The sequence below is a fragment of the Rhinatrema bivittatum genome, chromosome 3 (assembly GCF_901001135.1).
Source record: "Rhinatrema bivittatum chromosome 3, aRhiBiv1.1, whole genome shotgun sequence".
Classification (NCBI taxonomy): domain Eukaryota; kingdom Metazoa; phylum Chordata; class Amphibia; order Gymnophiona; family Rhinatrematidae; genus Rhinatrema; species Rhinatrema bivittatum.
In genome coordinates, this window is record NC_042617.1 from 6,641,106 (window position 1) to 6,653,527 (window position 12,422).

Consider the following 12,422-nt stretch of genomic DNA (forward strand, 5'->3'; position numbering starts at 1 on the left):
GTCTTCCTGCAATTTGTCACAATCTGCTTGTGATTTAACTACTCTGAACAATTTTGTATCATCTACAAATTTGATAACCTCACTCGTCGTATTCCTTTCCAGATCATTTATAAATATATTGAAAAGCACCGGTCCCAATACAGATCCCTGAGGCACTCCACTGTTTACCCTTTTCCACTGAGAAAATTGCCCATTTAATCCTACTCTCTGTTTCCTGTCTTTTAACCAGTTTGCAATCCACGAAAAGACATCACATCCTATCCCATGACTTTTTAGTTTTCTTAGAAGCCTCTCATGAGGAACTTTGTCAAACGCCTTCTGAAAATCCAAATACACTACATCTACCGGTTCACCTTTATCCACATGTTTATTAACCCCTTCAAAAAAATGAAGCAGATTTGTTAGGAAGACTTCCCTTGGGTAAATCCATGTTGACTGTGTTCCATTAAACCATGTCTCTCTATATGCTCTACGATTTTGATCTTGAGAATAGTTTCCACTATTTTTCCTGGCACTGAAGTCAGGCTCACTAGTCTATAGTTACCCGGATCGCCCCTGGAGCCTTTTTTAAATATTGGGGTTACATTGGCCACCCTCCAGTCTTCAGGTACAATGGATGATTTTAATGATAGGTTACAAATTTTAACTAATAGATCAGAAATTTCATTTTTTAGTTCCTTCAGAACCCTAGGATGCATACCATCCGGTCCAGGTGATTTGCTACTCTTTAGTTTGTCAATCTGGCCTACTACATCTTCCAGGTTCTCAGTGATTTCATTCAGTTTGTCTGACTCATCACCCCTGAAAACCAACTCCGGAACTGGTATCTCCCCAACATCCTCATTAGTAAACACGGAAGCAAAGAATTCATTTAGTCTTTCTGCAATGGCTTTATTTTCCCTAAGAGCCCCTTTAACCCTTTGGTCATCTAATGGTCCAACCGTCTCCCCTCACAGGTTTCTTTCTTCGGATATATTTTAAAACGTTTTTATTATGAGTTTTTGCCTCTATGGCCAACTTCATTTCAAATTCTCTCTTCGCCTGTCTTATCAATGTTTTACACTTACCTTGACAATGCTTATGTTTTATCCTATTTTCTTCAGATGGATCCTTCTTCCAATTTTTGAAGGATTTTTTTTTGGCTAAAACAGCCTCTTTCACCTCACCTTTAACCATGACGGTAATCGTTTTTCCTTCCTTCCACCTTTCTTAATGCGTGGAATACATATGGACTGCGCCTCTAGGATTGTATTTTTAAACAATGTCCAAGCCTGTTGAACACTTTTAACCTTTGCAGCTGCACCTTTCAGTTTTTTTCTATTTTCCTCATTTTATCAAAGTTTCCCTTTTGAAAGTTTAGTGTTAGAGCTGCAGATTTACTTATTGTCCCCCTTCCAGTTATTAGTTTAAATTTGATCATGTTATGATCACTGTTGCCAAGTGGCCCCACCACCGTTACCTCTCTCACCCAATCCTGCGTTCCACTAAGAACATGCAATTTATTTTGGAAATGGTTTGGCTCAGTTCTGCCAGGTTCCAGGGTTGACTTGGCGTGCATTCGGGAGCTGTTGACACACACACGCTGCGGGGAAAGTGCACCAGGGAGTCAGATACCCTTTGACCGTTTTGAAGAAATCCCCCAGGTTGATATTTTTCTGCAGTCTGCCTCTGTTTGTGTTTTTGCCTTCCTGATTACATTCCCCACCTCTCACTTGATTTTTATATTAGAAACATAGAAACGTGACAACAGAAAAAGATCACATGGCCCATCCAGTCTGCCCATCTGCCCAATTAATTTAGCATTATAATTCCCATCCCTTCCTCAGAGATCCCCTGTATCTATCCCAGGCTTTCTTGAAGTCAGATACTGTTTTTGTCTCCACCACCTCCACTGGGAGCTGATCCACGCATCCACCTCCCTCTCTGTAAAGAAATATTTCCTAAGGTTACTCTGAGTCTGCCCCCTTTCACCTCATCCCATGACCCCTCCTTTCCATTGAAAGAGGCTCATGTCCTGTGCATGGAAACCTCTGAGATGTCTGAATGTCTCTATCCTATCCCCCCTGTCTCCCCTTTCCTCCGGGGTGTACATGTTTAGATCTTTAAGTCTCTCCCCAAGTGCTTTAGGATGAAACCCACTGCCCATGTTAGCAGCCTCCCTCTGGAGCGACTCCATCCTGTTTCTATCCTTCTGAAGGTGGGGTCTCCAGAACTGTACTCAGTGTCCCAGTGAGGTCTCACCAGGGACCTATACAGGGGCAATATCTCCTCCCTTTCTCTGCTGACCATTCCTCTCCCTGTGCAGCCAAGCAGCTTTCTGGCTTTTACCCTCGCTTTATCCACCTTAAGATCATCAGATACGATCACCCCCAGAGCCCGCTCTTCCTATGTGCTTAGAAGAATTTCACCTCCAGTACTGTAGATTTCCCTTGGGTTTCTGCAGCTTAAAGGATTCACTGTATTTTTTAGCATTAAATCTTAGCTGCTGCACCCTAGACCATTCCTTGAACTTTGCTAGATCCCTCCTCATGTTTTCCATCCTGTTATCATTGTCAGAGAGACAAACCTTTCCCGACAACCCTTCCATTATGTTGCTTAGAAAATGTTGAAAAGAGCTGGTGCAAGGCCCGATCCCTGAGGCTCACAGCTACCAACACCCCCCTCCTCAGAGAGAACTCCATTTACCCCTACCCTGTGTCGCCTCCCACCCAGCCAGCCACAATTTATTTATACGTCTTCTGTCATGAAATCCACGCACACCACGCCTGGCGCGCTCCCTTCACACCACGCCTGGCGCGCTCCCTCCACACCACGCCTGGCGCTCTCCCTCCACACCACGCCTGGCGCGCTCCCTCCACACCACGCCTGGCGCTCTCCCTTCACACCACGCCTGGCGCTCTCCCTCCACACCACGCCTGGCGCTCTCCCTTCACTCCACGCCTGGCGCTCTCCCTTCACACCACGCCTGGCGCTCTCCCTTCACACCACGCCTGGCGCTCTCCCTCCACACCCTGCCTGGCGCGCTCCCTCCACACCACGCCTGGCGCGCTCCCTTCACACCACGCCTGGCGCGCTCCCTCCACACCACGCCTGGCGCGCTCCCTCCACACCACGCCTGGCGCTCTCCCTCCACACCCTGCCTGGCGCTCTCCCTCCACACCACGCCTGGCGCTCTCCCTTCACACCACGCCTGGCGCTCTCCCTTCACACCACGCCTGGCGCGCTCCCTTCACACCACGCCTGGCGCGCTCCCTTCACACCACGCCTGGCGCGCTCCCTTCACACCACGCCTGGCGCGCTCCCTTCACACCACGCCTGGCGCGCTCCCTTCACACCCTGCCTGGCGCTCTCCCTTGCTCCAACTCTCTGGTCACCCTTTCTGCTTGTCTTTCTGTGCTTATTTGTAGGTTTTGAATGTTATTAATTATTATTTGTTTGATTTATATTTCATCTTTCAGATACTTTGCCTTTAATTTTCCAGCCTCCTCTTTTGAAAAGGACATCAGAATTTTTATTCTCTCACTTTTATTTACTAATGCAAGGTCAGGATTTGCTGCTTTTCCTATGGCTCACTGTTCCTCCCCCTCACTTCCCTCCTCTCGTCCTGCCAGCACCTGCTTAAGGTACTTTGGCATTTACTAAAGTCAGGACTTTTGAAATGCAGGACTTTGACTTTTGAGTGATTTCTCATCGCCTTGGCTGCCATATCAAAGCACAACCATGCTAAATATTACCCCGCTCTCCTCATCAGGAAGCCATCGTGCACTGAGCACCTCTGTAAATAAAAACGAATTCCCATATACAATGTAAATCATGAAAGCTTGCATGCGAGGGAAGAAGCCCCCAGTTTCCAGGATCTTTTCTTACCTGGATTTCCTCTTCAGACGTCTCAATCTGGAAGGGTCTGACGCTCGTGTCCTCCTCTTCATGCAGGGGTCTCGGTCCTGGACCCCACCAGCCATCTCCCATCTCAATGGTGCGCACCTTCTTTCCATACATCAGCCAGTAAAGTAAGAGCCCCCCAGCACCCACAGCCACGGGGGCCACAACCGAGCCCCTCCAGCCATCACGGCAATGGGACCTGCAGCATCAGAGACAGGAACAGAGGCTCAGCCACACTACGCCGACCTTAGTTCCTCTATAGATCAAGGACTTTCTTCAAATTAACCCCTCAGGATCTACAGTACAAACCCACAACAGGATGTACCCTAGCCAGAGTATACTTAGGGGATTTTTTAGCATAGGAAATAGGAAAGGGGGTACTGCAGGGCAGGAGTGAGGGAGGGGGAGGTTCAGTACTGGAAGAGCAGAGGTTCCTGCAGGGGAGGAGTGAGGGAGGGGGAGGTTCAGTACTGGAAGAGCAGAGGTTCCTGCAGGGCAGGAGTGAGGGGGGGGGGGAGGTTCAGTACTGGAAGAGCAGAGGTTCCTGCGGGGCAGGAGTGAGGGAGGGGGGAGGTTCAGTACTGGAAGAGCAGAGGTTCCTGCAGGGGAGGAGTGAGGGGGGGGGGAGGTTCAGTACTGGAAGAGCAGAGGTTCCTGCGGGGCAGGAGTGAGGGAGGGGGGAGGTTCAGTACTGGAAGAGCAGAGGTTCCTGCAGGGCAGGAGTGAGGGGGGGGAGGTTCAGTACTGGAAGAGCAGAGGTTCCTGCAGGGCAGGAGTGAGGGGGGGGAGGTTCAGTACTGGAAGAGCAGAGGTTCCTGCAGGGCAGGAGTGAGGGAGGGGGAGGTTCAGTACTGGAAGAGCAGAGGTTCCTGCAGGGGAGGAGTGAGGGAGGGGGAGGTTCAGTACTGGAAGAGCAGAGGTTCCTGCGGGGCAGGAGTGAGGGAGGGGGAAGGTTCAGTACTGGAAGAGCAGAGGTTCCTGCGGGGCAGGAGTGAGGGAGGGGGAAGGTTCAGTACTGGAAGAGCAGAGGTTCCTGCAGGGCAGGAGTGAGGGAGGGGGAGGTTCAGTACTGGAAGAGCAGAGGTTCCTGCAGGGGAGGAGTGAGGGAGGGGGAGGTTCAGTACTGGAAGAGCAGAGGTTCCTGCGGGGCAGGAGTGAGGGAGGGGGAAGGTTCAGTACTGGAAGAGCAGAGGTTCCTGCGGGGCAGGAGTGAGGGGGGGGGGGAGGTTCAGTACTGGAAGAGCAGAGGTTCCTGCGGGGCAGGAGTGAGGGGGGGGGGAGGTTCAGTACTGGAAGAGCAGAGGTTCCTGCGGGGCAGGAGTGAGGGAGGGGGGAGGTTCAGTACTGGAAGAGCAGAGGTTCCTGCGGGGCAGGAGTGAGGGAGGGGGGAGGTTCAGTACTGGAAGAGCAGAGGTTCCTGCAGGGGAGGAGTGAGGGAGGGGGAGGTTCAGTACTGGAAGAGCAGAGGTTCCTGCAGGGCAGGAGTGAGGGAGGGGGAAGGTTCAGTACTGGAAGAGCAGAGGTTCCTGCAGGGCAGGAGTGAGGGAGGGGGAAGGTTCAGTACTGGAAGAGCAGAGGTTCCTGCAGGGCAGGAGGGAGGGGGGGGGAGGTTCAGTACTGGAAGAGCAGAGGTTCCTGCAGGGCAGGAGTGAGGGGGGAGGAGGTTCAGTACTGGAAGAGCAGAGGTTCCTGCAGGGCAGGAGTGGGGGGGGGGGGAGGTTCAGTACTGGAAGAGCAGAGGTTCCTGCAGGGCAGGAGTGAGGGGGGGGGAGGTTCAGTACTGGAAGAGCAGAGGTTCCTGCAGGGGAGGAGTGAGGGGGGGGAGGTTCAGTACTGGAAGAGCAGAGGTTCCTGCAGGGCAGGAGTGAGGGGGAGGGGGGAGGTTCAGTACTGGAAGAGCAGAGGTTCCTGCAGGGCAGGAGTGAGGGAGGGGGGAGGTTCAGTACTGGAAGAGCAGAGGTTCCTGCAGGGCAGGAGTGAGGGGGGGGGGGAGGTTCAGTACTGGAAGAGCAGAGGTTCCTGCAGGGCAGGAGTGAGGGGGGGGAGGTTCAGTACTGGAAGAACAGAGGTTCCTGCAGGGCAGGAGTGAGGGGGGGGGAGGTTCAGTACTGGAAGAGCAGAGGTTCCTGCAGGGCAGGAGTGAGGGGGGGGGAGGTTCAGTACTGGAAGAGCAGAGGTTCCTGCAGGGCAGGAGTGAGGGGGGGGGGGGTTCAGTACTGGAAGAGCAGAGGTTCCTGCAGGGGAGGAGTGAGGGGGGGAGGTTCAGTACTGGAAGAGCAGAGGTTCCTGCAGGGCAGGAGTGAGGGGGGGGGAGGTTCAGTACTGGAAGAGCAGAGGTTCCTGCAGGGCAGGAGTGAGGGGGGGGGGGAGGTTCAGTACTGGAAGAGCAGAGATTCCTGCGGGGCCAGGAGTGAGGGGGAGGGGGGAGGTTCAGTATTGGAAGAGCAGAGGTTCCTGCAGGGCAGCAGTGAGGGGGGGGGGGAGGTTCAGTATTGGAAGAGCAGAGGTTCCTGCAGGGCAGGAGTGAGGGGGGGGAGGTTCAGTACTGGAAGAGCAGAGGTTCCTGCAGGGCAGGAGTGAGGGGGGGGGGGGAGGTTCAGTACTGGAAGAGCAGAGGTTCCTGCAGGGCAGGAGTGAGGTGCATTGGCAGAACTGTGTGAAAGTATCAATACTGGGAAATCAGGGAAATTCTAATTTATTTAAACACTTACATATGGTTTTTTAGAAGAACATACATAAAGCATCATGAAATCATTGCTACTTAACATTTGTTCCTTTAACATCTGTGTACAGCTGACAGGTTGTCCTAGAGTACCTCTAGATTTGAGGGGGTGCAGCGTTCTTGATCCCGGTCCCTGATTTCTCAGATTTGAGGGGGTGCAGCGTTCTTGATCCCGGTCCCTGATTTCTCAGATTTGAGGGGGTGCAGCGTTCTTGATCCCGGTCCCTGATTTCTCAGATTTGAGGGGGTGCAGCGTTCTTGATCCCGGTCCCTGATTTCTCAGATTTGAGGGGGTGCAGCGTTCTTGATCCCGGTCCCTGATTGCTCAGATTTGAGGGGGTGCAGTGTTCTTGATCCCGGTCCCTGATTGCTCAGATTTGAGGGGGGCAGTGTTCTTGATCCTGGTCTTGGATTTCCAGATTGGGCTCATAACTGAAGATTCCACGTCAGGAATTGAGGTCTGATTTTTCCTTAGTAGTAAGGCACACCAAGCCTATTATTGTGCTGATAACCCACAGAGGATGAGCCCATTGAGGGTTACTGGGCTGATTTCCAATTACCGGTATATAGATTCATGCAGATCAACACTGTTTTGTGGTGTCTACCCACACTGCATTACTAAGCTCACAAGCACAGGTAAGATGAGAAAAGCAGTCAAAAAAGCAAACAGAATGTTGGGAATTATTAGAAAGGGAATGGTGAATAAAACGGAAAATGTCATAATGCCTCTGTATTGCTCCATGGTGAGACCGCACCTTGAATACTGTGTACAATTCTGGTCGCCGCATCTCAAAAAAGATATAATTGCGATGGAGAAGGTACAGAGAAGGGCAAACAAAATGAAAAAGGGGATGGAAGAGCTCCCCTATGAGGAAAGACTAAAGAGGTTAGGGCTGTTCAGCTTGGAGAAGAGACGGCTGAGGGGGGATATGATAGAGGGGTTTAAGATCACTGGCTGATATCATAAACTGCTCCCTAGCCCAAGGAATATACCCGGATGAGCTAAAAACGTCATCCCTCAAACCCCTCCTGAAGAAACCCAACCTGGACACAAAAGAACTCTCCATCTTCTGACCCATTTCCAACCTCCCTTTCCTAGCGAAATGCACAGAGAAAGTGGTGAACACACTGCTCTCAGACTACCTGGAGGAACACAAAATCTTATACCCTTCCCAGTACAGCTTCCGTAAATCATACAGTACAGAAACCCTCCTCATCTCACTATCAGACCACATCCTCTTGGGCCTAGACAAAGGGCTGTCATTCCTGCTTGTCCTCTTAGACACCTCTGCGGCATATGACACCGTGAACCACACCATCCTTCTAAATCGCCTCTCTGACATCGGATTAACTGGAAACTAGAGATGTGAATCGTGTCCTCGATCGTCTTAACGATCGATTTCGGCTGGGAGGGGGAGGGAATCGTATTGTTGCCGTTTGGGGGGGTAAAATATCGTGAAAAATCGTAAAAAATCGAAAAAACGTAAAATCGCAAAACCGGCACATTAAAACCCCCTAAAACCCACCCCCGACCCTTTAAATTAAATCCCCCACCCTCCCGAACCCCCCCCAAATGACTTAAATAACCTGCGGGTCCAGCGGCGGTCCGGAACGGGCTCCTGCTACTGAATCTTGTTGTCTTCGGCCGGCGCCATTTTCCAAAATGGCGCCGAAAAATGGCGGCGGCCATAGACGAACACGATTGGACGGCAGGAGGTCCTTCCGGACCCCCGCTGGACTTTTGGCAAGTCTTGTGGGGGTCAGGAGGCCCCCCCCAAGCTGGCCAAAAGTTCCTGGAGGTCCAGCGGGGGTCAGGGAGCGATTTCCCGCCGCGAATCGTTTTCGTACGGAAAATGGCGCCGGCAGGAGATCGACTGCAGGAGGTTGTTCAGCGAGGCGCCGGAACCCTCGCTGAACGACCTCCTGCAGTCGATCTCCTGCCGGCGCCATTTTCCATACGAAAACGATTCGCGGCGGGAAATCGCTCCCTGACCCCCGCTGGACCTCCAGGAACTTTTGGCCAGCTTGGGGGGGGGCCTCCTGATCCCCACAAGACTTGCCAAAAGTCCAGCAGGGGTCCGGAAGGACCTCCTGCCGTCCAATCGTGTTCGTCTATGGCCGCCGCCATTTTTCGGCGCCATTTTGGAAAATGGCGCCGGCCGAAGACAACAAGATTCAGTAGCAGGAGCCCGTTCCGGACCGCCGCTGGACCCGCAGGTTATTTAAGTCATTTGGGGGGGGGGTTCGGGAGGGTGGGGGATTTAATTTAAAGGGTCGGGGGTGGGTTTTAGGGGGTTTTAGTGTGCCGGCTCACGATTCTAACGATTTATAACGATAAATCGTTAGAATCTCTATTGTATTGTGTTCCATAACGGTTTAAGACGATATTAAAATTATTGGACGATAATTTTAATCGTCCTAAAACGATTCACATCCCTACTGGAAACGCCCTCAGATGGTTCAACTCCTTCCTCAACAACAGAAGCTTTAAGGTTAGAATCAATAACAAAGAATCCCCTAAATTTAAAGTTCCCCAAGGCTCTTCTCTATCCCCTACCCTCTTCAACATCTACCTACTGCCCCTCTGTCAGCTGCTCACAAACCTAAACCTAATACACTACCTCTACGCAGACGATGTTCAGATCTTGATCCCTGTAAAAGAATCCCTTCCAAAAACGCTTAACTACTGGGAGAATTGCCTTAAGTCCATTAACCGCCTACTCACCAGCCTGAACCAGGTTCTCAATGCAGCCAAAACAGAAATCCTTATCTCCCCCGACCACCCGGTCAGCACCGATCAGACAGTTCCTAACCCCCAGACCACTCAAGTAAGAGACTTAGGAGTAATTCTTGATAACCATCTGAACTTAAAGAAATCAATCAACATCACCACCAAGGACTGTTTCTATAAGTTTCAAGTTTTGAAAAGACTCAAACCCCTTCTTCATTTCCAGGACTTCAGAACTGTCCTCCAGTCAACACTGTTCTCTAAAACTGACTACTGCAACACTCTCTTCTTAGGGCTCCCGATCTCCCGATCTCTGCCACCAAACCACTACAGATGCTCCAGAATGCAGCAGCTAGAATCTTAACCAACACTAACCGGGGAGCGCTTATCACACCCATCCTCCGAAACCTGCACTGGCTGCCAATAAAATACAGAATTTTGCACAAGACACTTGCCATAATCCACAAATCCATCCACCACCAACTACCTCTAGACCTTCAGATCCCATTCAAACTATACTCGTCCGCAAGACCCAGAGAAGCATATTTATTTATTTATTTGAGGTTTTTCTATACCGACGTTCGTTAGATACATCACATCGGTTTACATTATAACATAAACGGCAGCAATAATTGCTTTTACAAGGAACGTTAGAACTTAATACATAAAGTAGTGGCTATAGGATAAAAGTATATAGGAATGTACTAGAGAAACTTCAAAACATATATACATGTGGTGTACAAATGTAGATAAAAATAGCACAGTGATTTATTGTATCTTATAGGGTTCTAGGCAGTTTGGGGGAGGGTAAAGCGGGGGGAGTGTGCAGAAAGATGAATTATGTGTATGCCTGCAAGAACAGCCAGGTTTTTAGTTTTTGTTTGAATTGTTGTAAGTTAGGTTCTTGCCTGAGGTCAGGGGGAAGGGTGTTCCAGAGTGCAGGGGCTGCAATGGATAGGGCTCGCTCTTTGGTGGAGTTGTAATGGGTGAGCTTGGGAGAGGGTATGTTTAACATTGCTGCGTGTTGGGGGTCGGGTGGGTCTGTTGGTCCTTCGGAAGGCTAGGGAGTCATTAAGCCATTTCATATTTTGGTTATGGAGGGTTTTGTGTATGATGTTAAGGGTTTTGTATTGTATGTGTTGTTGTATGGGTAGCCAGTGAAGCTGTTTGAGGGTCGGGGTGATGTGTTCATTCCTTCTCGAGTTAGTGAGAATGCGAGCAACTGAGTTCTGGAGCAGTTGGAGCGGGGCGAGGTGGATTTTGGGAAGGCCAAGAAGGAGGGAGTTGCAGTAGTCGATTTTTGAAAATATGATAGCTTGGAGCACTGTTCTAAAGTCATTGAAATGCAGTAGAGGCTTTAGTTTTTTTAGGGTTTGTAACTTAAAATAACAGTCTTTTATGGTGGTGGTGATGAATTTTTTTAGGCTGAGTTGGTCATCAATAATGACACCCAGATTCCTTACGTGATGAGAGATGGTGATAGGTTGAGGGGGTGATTGGGTATGGGGGAAAGGGGCGGGCTTGTGCTGGGAAGAGATTATCATGAATTCTGTTTTTGCAGAGTTGAGGGCAAGGTTGAGGCTGGTGAGGAGGTCGTTTATGGCAGTGTATGCGGTTTCCCAGGTTTTGATTGCTTTGGGAATGGAGTCTGTTATAGGGATGACGATTTGTACGTCATTGGCATATATGAAGTGAGTGAGTTTGAGTTTGGTGAGGAGATGGCAGAGGGGCAGGAGATATATATTGAAAAGGGTAGAGGAGAGTGAGGAGCCTTAGGGGACACCTTGGCGAGGCCTTCAAGTCCCACCAACTAAATCCATGCATCTAACTTCCACCAAAGAACGTGCATTCTCCACAGCCGGCCCCGTCATCTGGAACAACTTGCCGACGGACCTAAGACTGGAACCCTGTCTTCTAACCTTCCGAAAAAAACTTAAGACTTGGCTTTTCCGCCAAGCCTTCCCTTAAGTTCCAATATTTCTACATACATCTCAAACAGACTCAGCCCAATTGGCTAGACTCTCGGTCCAGCCCCAGTATCTACATATGGATTCTACCTCTAGTTTTTGCTATCCTTTTACTTCCTGGCTACTCTAGCCCCCAAGTTCAATCTCCCTGTTATATGTAACTGTGCTTTGGCCTTCCTGTTATATGGTTATGTTGTTAATCCCTAAGTTCCATGTAAACCGGTTTGATATGAATCTTGTCATGAAGATCGGTCTAGAAAATGTCAAATAAATAAATAAAAACATAATGAGAGGTCTAGAATGAGTATGTAGATTACCCCCATGTTTCTGTTAAGGGCAGTAACTGCCGCTCCCCTGCAGGTTACCCCATGCCTTCTGTTAAGGGTAGTAACTGCCGCTCCATGCAGGTTACCCCCATGCCTTCTGTTAAGGGTAGTAACTGTCGCTCCATGCAGGTTACCCCCATGCCTTCTGTTAAGGGTAGTAACTGCTGCTCCGTGCAGGTTACCCCAATGCCTTCTGTTAAGGGTAGTAACTGCTGCTCTGTGCAGGTTACCCCCATGCCTTCTGTTAAGGGTAGTAACTGCTGCTCTGTACAGGTTACTCCATGCCTTCTGTTAAGGATAGTAACTGCCGCTCCGTGCAGGTTACCCCATGTTTCTGTTAAGGGTAGTAACTGCCGCTCCATGCAGGTTACCCCCATGCCTTCTGTTAAGGGCAGTAACTGCCGCTCCATGCAGGTTACCCCATGCCTTCTGTTAAGGGTAGTAACTGCCGCTCCATGCAGGTTACCCCCATGCCTTCTGTTAAGGGTAGTAACTGTCGCTCCATGCAGGTTACCCCCATGCCTTCTGTTAAGGGTAGTAACTGCTGCTCCGTGCAGGTTACCCCAATGCCTTCTGTTAAGGGTAGTAACTGCTGCTCTGTGCAGGTTACCCCCATGCCTTCTGTTAAGGGTAGTAACTGCTGCTCTGTACAGGTTACTCCATGCCTTCTGTTAAGGATAGTAACTGCCGCTCCGTGCAGGTTACCCCCATGCCTTCTGTTAAGGGTAGTAACTGCTGCTCTGTACAGGTTACTCCATGCCTTCTGTTAAGGGTAGTAACTGCCGCTCCGTGCAAGT

General features: G+C 50.2%; 1 protein-coding gene across 1 annotated transcript in view; it reads right to left on the reverse strand.

The window, feature by feature from the left end:
* The window catches only part of LOC115086676 (epoxide hydrolase 1-like), a 57,970-nt gene that overhangs the window by 40,710 nt on the left and 4,838 nt on the right, over positions 1-12,422 (reverse strand). The window contains exon 2 of the mRNA XM_029592864.1: positions 3,868-4,081. Coding sequence (XP_029448724.1) covers positions 3,868-4,081 — 214 coding nt within the window. The remainder of the gene's footprint in view (positions 1-3,867; positions 4,082-12,422) is intronic.